Here is a 14,329-nt window from a genome sequence, read left to right on the forward strand (position 1 = left end):
AACATGGATATAACCACATCCACTGACAAGAACAATTTCAGTAGGGTCACAATACTGAAAATTAGAATGGGGGGATGAGGAAGGGGATTAAAAGAAAATTAGAGCTTCTTTATAATATTTACTGCTTTAGACAGCATTAAAAGTGATAGAATTGGTTTAAAGGTATGATGTTACTAGTTTCTAACAAAATGAGGTATATTTAAAATCCACTTAGGCTATCATTGCATACAGAGACTCTGTACTGTGTTTATTAAGTGCATTTTTGTTTGGTTTTTTTCTCTCCCCTAAATATCTAGAGAGTTTCTTGGGCAGGGCTGGATGAAAATGGATAAAAATGAGAGAACGCCCTATATTATGAAAACTAGTCAACATTTTAATGATGTAAGTACTTTTTAAATAGACATTGCTTTCTAGGACCCCTGATAACACTCTCTATGACCTCTGGAACAAAAATTTTTTTTATTATTTTTACAATGTGGTATAGCTTCTTATCTAGTAATGACTATTACAGTCTTTTTGTGATTAACCTTTTAAAACAAAGCACACAAAAATTCTTGTTTTCAAGTACTGGTAGTCAGCGTTTCAATGGCAATTTAATAGAGTGTTTTAGATGGTACTACTATGCCCTTTTGCTTACAGAAGAAACTAATTTTCTCCAGAATGTAAAAATATAGCACTGATTCTATTTAATGAATGCCCTTTGTATCCCCAACTGTATCTTTGCTCATTTACCATTTTCTGTGAATTTTACTGAGAGACTTCCCAATCAGTTTTGGTACTGTTGGCTTGGAGATACCCCCCTTTGCATCTCTTACCCTTTCATATCTTCATTCTCCCACACTTCTCTACAACACTGTTCTCAATACATTTCCTCTGTTTTTATTAAGAGTCATTAGTTCCATTGTACATTAGGTTTTTCTGCCTTGTTGGTTAAACGATTATATGTTGAAAGAGATAATATATGTAAATGTCCTAAATTTATTCTTCTTTCTTTGGCCAGATGAGTAACCTTGTTGCCTCCCAAATCATGAATTATGCTGATGTTAGCTCCCGTGCTAACTCAATTGAAAAGTGGGTAGCAGTAGCTGATATTTGTCGATGTATGCACAATTACAATGGTGTGTTAGAAATCACCTCAGCCTTGAACAGAAGTGCAATCTACAGACTTAAGAAAACTTGGGGTAAAGTATCCAAACAGGTAAGAAAAACAGGATTACAAGAAGGATTTCTGGATTTCACTGGTCAGTGTGTTGCTCAGAGAATGTGTTGAGCTAGTATTCCTCTCATAATATTTACACTTTTACATTATTCTATTTGCTTGAAGCACCAAGTGGTCTTGGTATTTTATGTCAAGGTCTTTTGTATTTCATTTATCCTTTTTTTTTTTTTTTTAACTATCATCAATTATCTGTGGGAACAAATGGATTTCAATGGACTTAGCAGGTGCCTAAGACTTTTACTTGGGCCTGAAGTAATGAAAACTAAATCAAAATATTTTCAGATACATATATGTAGATGGTTATTAGCTATAGCTAAAGTCAGATCAGGTGACTAAAATAGTAGCTCTGTTTTAAATGGTTTAAATAAATTTGTTGAATTACTTAAAACTCAGCTTTCTGCTATTAAAAATAAAATAAAATAAGAAAAAAGTGAATATTTTAGTATGATGGAATAACAGAGCAAGGAAGTCAGTAGGACAGAGCAAGTCACTTGTAAATCAGGTAGTATTTGGACACAGAGTTTACTCCAGCTATTTCAAATTGCCCATTTTAGATCTGGCTAATTGACATGTAAAAGGTGGGCTTTTTTTGTTGCATTTCCTCCTCTATGCTTTTGCTCTGTCTGCAGCTTTTGCAAAGCACTAAGGCAACCCAAGCAATGAAATCCATTTAAAATACATTCTGAATATCCTGCCTTCCCCAGCCAGCTTTTTCTCAGATGTTTTATAGCTGGTGCTATATTCTTTTGTTAACAAAAATATTAGAAGTCCTTTCAATACAAAATGTTATGTAAGAGTTTACCTTGAAAAAGTTTTATGTTTAGAATTTGTTTGATTTTTAAACTTCTCAAGTAAGAATAAAAAAAAGACAGATTAACATTGTTGCACAGTTCTTCAGTACTCATTGGAAATGTAATCTGATTGTTTCATCAGCCTGCTATTTAGAAAAAAAAGGAAGTGTCTGTTTCAGCCTACAGCTTTCTCTTAACTCGAAATTCAGTTTGAAAACCAACAAATTTCTCATGATTCTGTATATTATTTCAAGCATAAATTGACTGAAAAGGCAAATTTGTTTCACTTGTTAAGTGACCAGGCTCTGATGATGCCCACTGAAAGTAATTGGTGTAAGACAGTAATGTATTTTCAAATACCTATTCAGCTTTTATCAGAAACTTGGAGGCAAAACCATCTTAGTGCAAGCTGCAAGACAGAAAACATCCTTTACTGTCACTAATTTCAGGAAATGCAGCTGAGGATCCTCAGCAGCATGTAAGATGAAGTCCTTAATATTCTTGTATACACAGTAAACTGAATTGCTGGCCATTAATTTATGAACTTGGTTTTTTCCTGAATTTGCAGGCTAATAATATCAGCATAGACACAAGTTCTGTGGATCACTCAAAGGAAAAATCTTTAATACTGCATAACCTCCATTTTCAGAAATATCCTGGGAACTACAGCAAAGCTAAATTTATAACGCCTATCTTATTACTTTTGAAAATGGGGTCAAATCCTAAGTGAATTACAGCTTTTCTAAAATCTAATCCCAGTCATTAATGTGCAACAGCAATGACATTTGTAATCCATTTTCTTTCTAGACAAAAGCTCTCATGGACAAGCTTCAGAAGACTGTATCATCTGAAGGAAGATTTAAAAACCTTAGAGAAATGCTCAAAAAGTATGCTTCCCTACATTAGACAATTGTGGTTTGTTATAAGCAATGGATAGCACATGTTAAAGATTAACTAGCTTTGATTAATCTTTAATAATTAATATAATATTGGGTAATATTTTTATCTAGTAAGTTCTGAAATTCTAATTTTGTTCTATTTGGCATTATTGTAGATAAATATAATATCTCCAGAGAATTACTGAAGCAAATTAAACTGTTATTCTGTGTGAATGTTGTTCCCTGTTGGGGGTTTTCTTCCACTAATAAACTTTTTCAATATGTGTGAAGCCATATTTAAAAACAGGGTTCCAAAGAGTCCTTGTTCAAGATAAGAAGTTTAAGATTTAGGAATACCTCTGAGTCAGATCAAAGATCTATTCACCCCTTTATCTTGCTTTTGACTGTGGAGAGTAGCTGATAAGAGGAACATAACAATAAGACTAATGCACAACAGTATTTCCTCTTTTATAGCCACCCAGCTCCCTGGAAAACAATCTGCTTTTTCTATTCAGTATGCTTGGGTATTATTTTCTTTAATATATATGCCAAATTGCACTTGACCGTATGTAACTTTGGTACCCAAAATATCCTGTGGCAAGGGTTCTACCCCAGCAGCATGCATAGAAAACTTGTATTTTTGCAAGTTTCATAATTAGAAGTAGGCTTTTCAGGATTGAGTGGTATCACTACTTAAAATGATCTTGAGAGAAGCAAAGAATTGATCTACTAGAATAATTACTGGAATGTTTAAAGATACATATATTTTTGGGGAGCTAATGACTTTTTAATTTTTTTTTAGTAAAACGAAGAGGTATTTTTATAAACCTTTCAGTTAATACGTTGCTTGCCTGTGTACAACAATAATACTTGTAATCTAAAAAATAACCAGAGTGAAGTGCACTGCTAAGCATTGTCTGCCGAAGTTAACAGTAGAGCCATCACTCTGCATTCTTCTTATGGCAGAGCTTCAGAAATCCTTTTTCTACTATTTCTGCTGAGACAAGAGGCATTGAACATGGAGCTGTGATTACTGCATTAGGAAAGAAACAATCATTATCCCATTCCTCCTGTCCCTCCAATAAAACCCCTATTCTCTATGTTCAGTATTCCTAGTTTTCCAGATCATCTTTGCTATCCCTCTATCTTTCTCTTTGTTCTGTGCATCCACTGTTGAGAAAGCCTGAATAGACTTTGACAGCATGGTATATACATATGTATACAGATGCATACATGTGTATCTACATGCATATATGCATACATATGCGTATGTATAAACATGTATATATATGCATATATATATATACACATTTATATATATGTACATCTCCATATGTTTATGGACATGCTCAACACACACACACACATACATGTACTCTTACTGTTCTAGGATGCTTACACTATTGCAGAACATCAACCGCTCAGAAGCATGTCCACATGCATTTTTAGCATGTTTGTGGGATCTATTTCTGAGATTGTGTGTCAGTCAGGATTGAAATATACTTGAGGGTGTTCTCTCATTCCAGAGGTTACCTGTCGTTCCTCTCACTCCAACATGGTTCTACCTTTTACTGAAGGTCATCTGCCACTAATACTAGATATTGGACAGAACACATACAATTTTTCATGGGCAGAGCAAATACAACTCATGAAATCAAGGAAGATGTCTTAGGAATTAATGTAACTCATTGATCAGAAATATGTTAAGTAATAAAGAGTTTGTGTGAGTTATAAAATTATAGTTTGCAAATTTAGCTACAGGTTAATATGCTGATTTGTTGTTTCGCAGTTGTAACCCACCTGCCGTTCCCTACCTTGGAATGTACCTAACAGACCTGGCATTTATTGAAGAAGGAACACCAAACTTCACTGAGGAAGGCCTTGTAAATTTTTCCAAAATGAGAATGGTAATTTTTGATTCCTTGTATGCTTTCCCAACATGTGATTATTTTTGTGAGTTAATTATTGATTTAATAATAACTCTGGAATTTAACTTCTAAGACATACAAGTATATTGGAATCATGCAGCTATTTGAAAGCAATTACTTCACCCAGTCTTCTGTCACCATCTTCTGGTGGCTTAGCTGAAGTCAAAATGCAGTTGTACTTACTCATATATATGTATTCTTTTGAAAGATCTCGCATATTATCAGGGAAATACGCCAGTTCCAGCAGACATCCTACCGCATAGAGCATCAGCAGAAGGTAAGGCTCTTCTTAAGCACTTTTACCTCCTGATGAAATCAAAGATATGGCAACAATTAGTTGTAAGATACAGCTGTTGTTGAAAGTTAAAGTCAATGTATTCTGCTCCTGCACACAGGAAAGATATACAGAAATATGGATGGGTACTCTGGGGTTGTAATACTCTAACCCTGCCAGAAACTCTTTGTTTGACACTGTATATAGAAGCAACTTTCTCCTTCTCTGGAAACTCTGTCAGGATTGCGGCCTTCGTGGTTCTGGGGTATGAGGCAGTGTTTTCAAAGGCAAATGTGTTCTACCTGCCCAGTTGGAATATTAATTCCCACAGAATCTCAGAATCTGCTGATGCTGTGTGCATCCTGCAATTCTTCTCCCCTTGTCCCTTTTGGGAATGAGGAAAACTTGCCCAAAGCTATGCCTTCAGAGATTTCATCTCAGGCTCCAGAAGAGGAACATGGGCTTAGGTAACCTGGCTAAGGATTTGAATGTTTCTAGGAGCCTCTGCTTAATTTATAGAATGCTGCTGGTGAAGATTTGTGTTGCGTTTCTCAAGAAGACAACATGGGGGGATGTCAGGATCCAAAATGGGCTGAAGGGGAAAAAGAAAACAGAAAAATTTTGTGGAAGTTACAGAGTCTGTTCATCTGTGTTTTCTCCACGACAGGTCACTCACTATTTACTTGACAAGACTCTCATCATAGATGAAGACACCCTATATGAGCTTTCCCTAAAGATTGAACCCAGACTCCCTGCCTGAAGAGCCAGCTTTGCCTCAGGCTCTGCAGAAAGCTTTAGTACAATGAACAAAATAGTGTATGTTATGTCCTAAAGACAAGGGAAATACTGAGAAGAATACAAGCTCTCTTTTCCAATAAGAGATACAGAGCCTCACAGCATTTCCCTCTCAGGCAATGAAAATGAGCACTGAGGTGGAAGACAAAGATACTTCCTACCTGGATTAATGGATTGCTGCTTCACAAAGATAATGTTTTGCAGCAGGGACTATGCATTTAATGGAAAATAGGAGACCTCCCTGTCAATGGGTACTAACTGTAGCCATCTTAAGTGACTAATTAATGGTACATATTTAAAGGTTAGTAATATACTCAGGTATATTAAGATAAATGAGAAAAATGAGATAGCTGTGATATGGTCTGTGATATGGTCTGAACTGTATGTTCACTGAGGCAGTTGTGGTAGTGTCCTCATATAGTGCTAACTTCATTGAAAAAACGGGATCTTAACAGTCATCTGCTCTCTTGGAGTGACATGAAAACAGCATCTATTATCTTCAGATCTGCAGCTATTCAAAACACCTGCTGTACATTTAATGCTACCCTTTATAAAATGTTATCTTCTTTTAATATCCTGACAGCCTTTTCTAAGGAGACTGATTTACAAATGAATTGTAAATACTTTTTTTTTCATTAATACAGAATGAAAGTATTTACAGCATGAAAAGCAAATGGACTAGCTGAATGACTGTAAATAGCTGCCAGCCCTGCAAGCTTCAGCTTGGAAATGCAAGGTTAGGAGCTCTATCTGAGACTCGAGAAATCCAGGGATACAGTGAACGGGATGGTTGGTCAGGTTGCACACAGCCCTGGAAAAGACAATTTATTTTTCTGCACCTCCTGCAGCTTCTTTGACAAGTCAGGCTACAGAGCACTTTCTGGATACACTGTGGAGAGAAATACATGTCTGGTCTGGCAATGGGTAGTGATCAGCTGTGAACACTATGAGTTGGAGTGACAGTTTCATTTCAGGTGGAATCAGTGGTTTGAAAATGTCTAGTTTTTTTGTTCAGCCACTCGGCACTGACTTAGCTCTAAAATTGTTCATATTGGTGGCAAGCTTCAAATGCCAGCAAACAATCTGAGCTAGGAATTATTATTTGCATACGTTTAAGAAAATGTGCTGTTTGTAAATGTTTTCAAAGCCTATGCTTTTGTGACATACCAGGTAGATAGATGTCTTTTCTACAGCTAGTTGGTACTTGCTGAGTTTTCCTGATAAAAAGTGGCCTGTTGTAGCTGCATGAAAAGTGAGCTCAAATGCATGCTGTAAAGTGCATCAGAGTGTAAAACAGAGTTATTAGTACTGATGAAAAAAAAATTGGCTGGAAAAGTGTCCTTACTTTTCCAATGATATTCAGCCAGTTGAAGAAAGAGGGCTATATCATTGTATACCTCCCTTAAATCCTCTCAGGGAGACAGATGTTTAAAATAAATTGTGACCTAGGCCTATTTGATCTGACATTTCTTACCACAGTCATGATGCTTCTTAACACTGGCAAGGAAAAAAGGATCTGCCTGGCTTGTGGGTTTTATCTTTATTTGCACTTTAATTGTATTGCTGGCCCAGCCCAGAGATGCACAATAAATTACATTCGTTCTGTCTGAGTGTAACTGCTAGCATTTATAAAGGTACCTTAGCCGCTGTAAATTTCATTAGGGTGATTCACCACAAGGACAATCCCATTGTAAATAACTGCATAAAGGAGCATTGCAAATACTGGAAAATTCCTTGATTAGAACAGAAGACAGCAACAGAAAAGGAAATTCCAGAAACATTTTAAGTAATTCTAATGACTGCTGCAAAAATGAATGGAAAATTATACTTACAGAAGCTGTATTGTCAAAAATATGCTTGTTAGTTTCACTAATGACTGACAAGAAGCTGATTGCATCTCAGTGCATGGTATGGAGAAGAAAAAAAAAAAGCAGCATGGTTTATTTGGACCACAAAACCAACTTACTGTGTGTTTTCTGTACAAAAGCAGCTACCATCCAGTAGTTTTACAAAACACTTTGAAGTAATGAAGAATCAGTGGGAGATGTGATTCAAAAAGTGATTTTTTGACTTTGTTTTATTGTTCCTGTGTTAAAAAAAAACAAAAATGTATAACAACTGTCAATGCCAGTTGGCATCTCTGTTGTGTGCTATTAACTGCTGATTTATCTGCCTGTACCCTATTTTACCGAACTTCCTTGATGTTGTTACTGTTACAGGGTACAATTCTTCACTTAACTCTTTTTACAGTTTGTTGTTTTGTGCTTTATTATGTGTGTACTGGTTCTTCAGTGTTTCAAAGTATTCAGTGCATTTTAAGGCTTGCAATATGCAGGGGTAGTGCTGTGCTCGTGCTATGGTGTCCCAAATGGGCAGAGAGGACGACAAAGGATTGGACATGGGGTTTTTTAAAAGATGCTGAGCATCCATATCTTAAAATGAGCAGGGAAGGTGGTAGTTCAGCCCCTCTGGAAAAGAATATACTATTTATATGGCATATACTATTTATATGCCAAATGTTACTCTCTTGGGTCAGTGGCATGATTTAGGTTAGAATCACCAGAGTAACTAGATACTTGGTTTGTGTCCAGAGCAACAACAACAACAACAACAACAACAACAACAAAAAAAAAAAAAACAAAACCTAACAACAAATAAAGTGTATGGTCACAAAACTTTAAAAAGTAATGTTTGCTTTGCTGATAGCTAATATTAATCTTTCTGTTTGAGGATACAATGCATTTGTTAAAATACAGGAGGTGACTGCTCAAAGAAGTAAGCACACGTCTTGTTATCTACAACCCCATCCAGTGTTGCAACCCCAGCCAAAGCTGGAAGTGGCTCTTCTGTCAAAGTCCTGCACACCGAGTGTAGGGCAGTGTGTCTGCCCCACAGCCAGGTTGGGTACTTCACATGTAAGTGGCCCGAGTGCCTCTGCTACAGTACTGTTGCAGTGTTTGGGGTATGGCAATAGTAGGCAGCAGCAACCTGCTTTATGTGAAGCTTTGCCCAGTACATTTCTATACCCATCTAGGGCAGCCATCTTCCTGTACAGCACACAGGGATTGTGGAGCTCCTTGCTACCTGCTTCTCTGTGCCACTCCACCACAGCCACATCATACATAGAGAAATCCTGGACATAAAACACCCACTGTTTGCTTCTGGTGTTTTACGGAGGATGTCTCCAAGTGAGGACTTCGTTGTCTGTATCTTGCTGTCTTTTAGGATCTTCTCCACTAGCTTTTATGCTGTGGAAGCAGAGCAGACTTGCTTTTCTGCAATTGGAGCTGAAAAAGCCCATCTGATTCAGGATTCATAAGAAAGAGAAGGGCTGATGCGCCTCTCTACTTGCCTTTCTTAGCTCCTCAGCCCTGCTGTGTCTGCCAGATGTAACAGCAGTTCTCACGTTGGAGGGGCTGCTCCCTTCATCACTCTCTGGCCAAAAATGCCTCAGGGTGTACAGGCTGGCTAGCTGCAATGGGGATAGTATATTTCACCCACTGGTTCAGCAGTGGGCAGGCTCGCCAGCCAGGTATGAAGGGAGTTTTGTAGTATTTTTATGGCATGAAGTAGCAGCCTGGATTCAGCCCATTGTTATCTGGGAATCTGGGCAGCAGCGCAGACATGTCCCCTTCCATGTGACAGAGAGCACTTGTCATACACTGATACAGGGTTAGAGTTGCCTTCACCCCAGCCTTCATTTTACCCCATCCCTGTCCTCCCCCACTAAATTCACCAGTATTGTCAGTGGACTGAGCCCATGATTAGGCATCGTGCAGACAAAAACATAGATGATCCATTGAATTTACACTGACAGTAAGTGTGTATATATTCTGTTCCTTTCCTATGGCTAGTCCTGTAACACACAAATACATAGCTTAATAGTGAGACATGATACTGGGACTGATTACCCTTATTTTAAAGTAAAGGAAGAGGTATCTGTCCTCCTCCTGCTTTCCTAGTTCTTAATACTGATTGTTGTTCTTTAGGATACAAAGGAACTTAACTATTTACTTACTAATTTTAACCATGTTGATTTTTATTTCAGCATATGTTCATTATCCCAAATTTTCCTTCATAATCACCATTTAAAGGGTTTTACAAATCTTCACACTGATTTATTTGTATCAATATTCAGTCTTTCGTCTTTTCATGATTACCAGCAACATTAAACTTAGATACATGATTTAAAACTCTCACTGACAGAGACATTTTTACCCACTCATAATTGTTATTCATTAAGAGCAAAATCCTCCAGACCTCATTCTGATAATACCTTAGGCTTCACCGAGAGCTTTTCATAAGTATTTGGGGATCTAGCTCTCAGCTATTTGCCTGTTACTGTTTTTGCCTCCAAAGGTCAAATGTCTCCATGTAGGATGCTCTGTGTCCAATATGCTGCTCAACTATGGTTGTTTCGTTTTACATTTACTTTATAAATAGTCTCTGAAGTTTTGTTATTTAGGAGAATAGATGTATGTTTATTTGATAGATGTACCTATATCTAACATGTTGCTTAGTGCACAATCTAGGTGGTTTTGCATGTCTTAAAACTTATCTTTTGCCCTGAGGTTATTGCTTTGTATTGTTAGTAAGGCATATCAGGCAGGGATATGCCAATATGCTAATTAAACTTTTTTTTCCCTGAGCTTCAAGAGTCCTTACTGGTATCTGTTTATTTGTTTACTTCCCAGTGGTGAATAATTAAAACTACACCTGAATTACTGAGTCTTTTAGAGAAACATGGGATGGGAAGGGACAATCCATTAGCAGGAAAGGCAAAAAGCAGAGGAAATTCTGGGTCTCTAGTGGAAAAGAATGGTTTGAATTACTGGATTTTATTCTTCTTTCACTTGTGCTGCATTGCAGCTGTGGTGGCCATCATTGGGAATAATGCTGATTTTAACTTGGAACAGAGAATGAAGCCTACTTCATACACAACTGGAAATGCTGATCCACTGTGAAGTGTATGGCACAAATATCTAAACAAGACTTAACAGATAAACTCAACCAGCTGCACAACTCATTCTTCTTCAGCTGAGGAAAGCCTCTCCCCTTCTATATCTCTATTCCTTTTATAGGAAGGTACATGTTTAAATATCATTTCAGAAGGTGTTTAAGGAATTCTCATTTCAATAGAATATATATATATATATATTTAGGCAAAGGGCAACATATATTCATAAGTAGGGAATAAATAACATTGTCCCTAAATTCTTTATCTCCTTGTCTTGGATTTGGACTTCTGTCTAAATGTCCCTATCCTTCTTTTGTCTGGAGTCCTGCCCTAGATTTAAAGAAATGGCACTGCTAAATTTTATACCCAAGTAAACACAGAAAATATTTCAGGTTTGTAAGTATGGCATATCCCTCCATTTTCAATAGGAAAATGAGTCATATGGAGATAAAATTACTTGCAAATTGGAAGAAAATAGAATAGAGATCAAGACTATAAAGCCAGATCTCCAGCTTCTGTTATATGCTTTAATCACTGTCTACTGCTTTCCTTTGTTGAACTGGATAAGTTCTTTATGACAGAAAGATGCCTATTAAATTTGTTACAAGAATTAGCATATTTCAAGATGGAGATAAAACAAGTGACATATTAAAATCAGCATCTATTCAATACTCTGTGACCTTGCAGTCACATTTTCACATTTTCTGCAATTTTTTTACATTTTTGGTATTTCATATAAAAACCAAAATAGCCTGAGAGAACAACTTACTGTCAGATATTTTTGTTGTCAGATATTTTCAGTGCAAGAAAAAAAAATCAAACTACTTGCCAAACAGCTCTATTTAAAAGTACTGCAGGATAATTTTGATTTCAAGTTGTTTTTCCCACACTTTAAACAATTGTATTGACCTTACGCCAAAGACTTGGCTGATTTTACATGTTTATCCTAAGGTCAGAATCAAAGAATCACAGGATCCCAGACTGGTTTGGGGTTGGAAGAGACCTTAAAGCTCATCCAGTTCCAACCCCCTGCCATGGGCAGGGACACCTCCCACTAGACCAGGTTGCTCCAAGCCCTGTCCAGCCTGGCCTTAAGCACTGCCAGGGATGGAGCATCCACAGCCTCTCTGGGCAACCTGTTCCAGGGCCTCCCCACCCTCACAGGGAAGAACTTCTGCCTAACAGCTCATCTCAGTCTCCCCTCTGTCAGGTTAAAGCCATTCCCCTTGGCCTGTCCCTACAGGCCCTTGTCAAAAGCCCCTCTCCAGGTTTCTTGTAGCCCCTTTAGGCACTGGCAGCTGCTCTAAGGTCTCCCCTTAAGGATCCTTCTCTTCTCCAGGCTGAAGCAGCCCAGCTCTCTCAGCCTGTCTCCAGAGCAGAGCTGCTCCAGCCCTAGCAGCATCTCCATGGCCTCCTCTGGACTTACTCCAACAGCTCCATGTCCCTCTTGTGTTGTTGCCCCAGAGCTGGATGCAGGACTGCAGGGGGTCTCCCCAGAGTACAGCAGAGGGGCAGAATCCCCTCCCTTGACCTGCTGCTCATGCTGTGGGGATGCAGCCCAGCACATGTGGAGGTTCTGGGCTGGAAGTACACGTTTCTGGGTCATGTCCAATTTTGTGTCCACCAGTATCCCAAACTTCTTCTGTGTATGGCTGCTCTCAGTCTCTTTATTCCCCGGTCTGTACTGGTACTGGAGACTTCCCCAGCCTAGCTGCAGAATCTTGCACTTGGGCTGTTGAACTTCATGGTGTTTGCATGGGCCCACTCCAGCCTGTCCAGGTCTCTCTGGATCCCATCCCTTCTCTCTAGGGAATGACTCACACCAGTCAGATTGGTGTCAGCTGCAAACTTGCTGAGGGTGCACTCAATCCCGCTCTCCATGTCACTGATTAAGATAATAAATATAATTCACCCTTGTTTGGGCCTCCCAGGGTCACTACTGGTTAGTGGTTTCCACTTGGACTTTGAGCTATAGACTGTAATCCTTCAGGCGCCACCACCCATCAAATCCATATCTCTCCAATTTAGAGAGGGGATGTGGAGGACTGTTTCAAAGGCCTTACCACAGTCCAGATAGGTCTGTAGGTCTTCCTTATCCACTCATCAGTAGGGCTGTAGGTCTTCAGTAGGTCTTCCTTATCCACTCATGCAGTCACTCCGCTGTAAAAGACCACTAGATTAGTCAGCCATGATGTGCTATGTTGGCTGTCTCTCCTCATTTCCCTGACTTCTTTCTGTATGTTTCAACATGTTTTCCAGTAGGATGTGCTCCGTGATCTTACTGGTCACAGCAAGATCATAGATGATTGTTTAAGAAGCATTAACGGGGCGGGGGGGGGGGGGGGGGGGGGGGGGGGTCTGTTTTCTACTCTTTAGTATGTTGCAAGAAAATAACTAAATACTCAGTAAAATGACAGACTCACTGAAATGATAGAATCTCTGAGGAAATCTGACAGCACTCAACACTTTCTAATCTTGAATTTAAAGAAAAAGGGGGAAGATAGCTGGTACAGCCTGTTCAAAATCCTCAGCTATGTGAGAACAAAGCTGAAATTAATCTTGATGGATTGCACAAAGATAATTGATGAGAATTGTGAAGACTGAACTATGCCTTGAAAGTTATACTCGAATGTTCTGTCCCTTCCTAGAAGAATTAGAATTTGAGAAGAGCAGATTTTTACTTGAAATCTTCAGTTTCAAAGAGGACTGAAACAATCACTGGTGTCTGTCTCAGTTTCCTGACTGCTTGAGCAAACCCTCAAGTACATGTGGGTTGGTGAATGTAATAGCAGAAGCTATTCCAAATTTGTTTTTCTTGTGGTAGCAACTCCACTGTGTAAGCCTCTTTGAATCAGATACTGGCCTCCAGTACTAATGCTCATGGTGTGCACATGCCTGCATGCATAGGTCTGAAATAGAGCAGTAATTATTACTAAAGGTTTGTGCTCTCTCCCACTACTCTTCCTGGAAGCTCTTCATTTAGACTGAGGACAGCATGTGTAAATCATGTCTAGACTCTGGATATGTTTCACATAAATCAAAAGTAATAATTTTTCCAGCCAGAGAAGGCACAAAGACCTATCAATGCTTTCTAGTCTGGTCTAAATCTTTTTATTTATTCCATTACAGTATCACAGTATCACAGTATGTTAGAGATTGGAAGGGACCTCGAAAGATCATCTAGTCCAATCCCCCTGCCGGAGCAGGAACACCTAGATAATGTTACACAGGAATGTGTCCAGGCGGGTTTTGAATGTCTCCAGGGAAGGAGACTCCACAACCTCCCTGGGCAGCCTGTTCCGGTGTTCCGTCACCCTCACTGAGAAGAAGTTTCTTGTCAAGTTTGAGCAGAACCTCTTGTGTTCCAGTTTGTACCCATTACCCCTTGTCCTATCATTGTTTGCCACTGAGCAGAGCCTGGCTCCATCCTCGTGACACTCCCCCTTTATATATTTATAGACACTTATAAGGTCACCCCTCAGTCTCC

The 14,329-nt window shown here is 38.7% G+C and overlaps 1 protein-coding gene across 4 annotated transcripts in view; it reads left to right on the top strand.

Moving 5' to 3' along the window:
* RASGRF2 (Ras protein specific guanine nucleotide releasing factor 2) overlaps positions 1-14,329 on the top strand; it is a 275,229-nt gene that overhangs the window by 119,062 nt on the left and 141,838 nt on the right. For 2 of the 4 annotated variants that reach the window (XM_057421382.1, XM_057421383.1), the window contains exons 22-27: positions 297-381; positions 1,001-1,198; positions 2,818-2,897; positions 4,678-4,795; positions 5,025-5,093; positions 5,758-6,244. In XM_057421382.1, the coding sequence (XP_057277365.1) occupies positions 297-381; positions 1,001-1,198; positions 2,818-2,897; positions 4,678-4,795; positions 5,025-5,093; positions 5,758-5,850 (643 nt within the window). In that variant the 3' untranslated portion in view covers positions 5,851-6,244. Of the gene's footprint in view, positions 1-296; positions 382-1,000; positions 1,199-2,817; positions 2,898-4,677; positions 4,796-5,024; positions 5,094-5,757; positions 6,245-14,329 lie in introns of those variants that run through there. The other 2 variants (XR_008973762.1, XM_057421384.1) reach the window with 2 other exon arrangements.

This window comes from Pezoporus wallicus, unplaced genomic scaffold (genome assembly GCF_028554395.1).
Source record: "Pezoporus wallicus isolate ANWC-B61680 ecotype Strahan unplaced genomic scaffold, APGP_CSIRO_Pwel_v1 contig_2595, whole genome shotgun sequence".
Lineage (NCBI taxonomy): Eukaryota > Metazoa > Chordata > Aves > Psittaciformes > Psittacidae > Pezoporus > Pezoporus wallicus.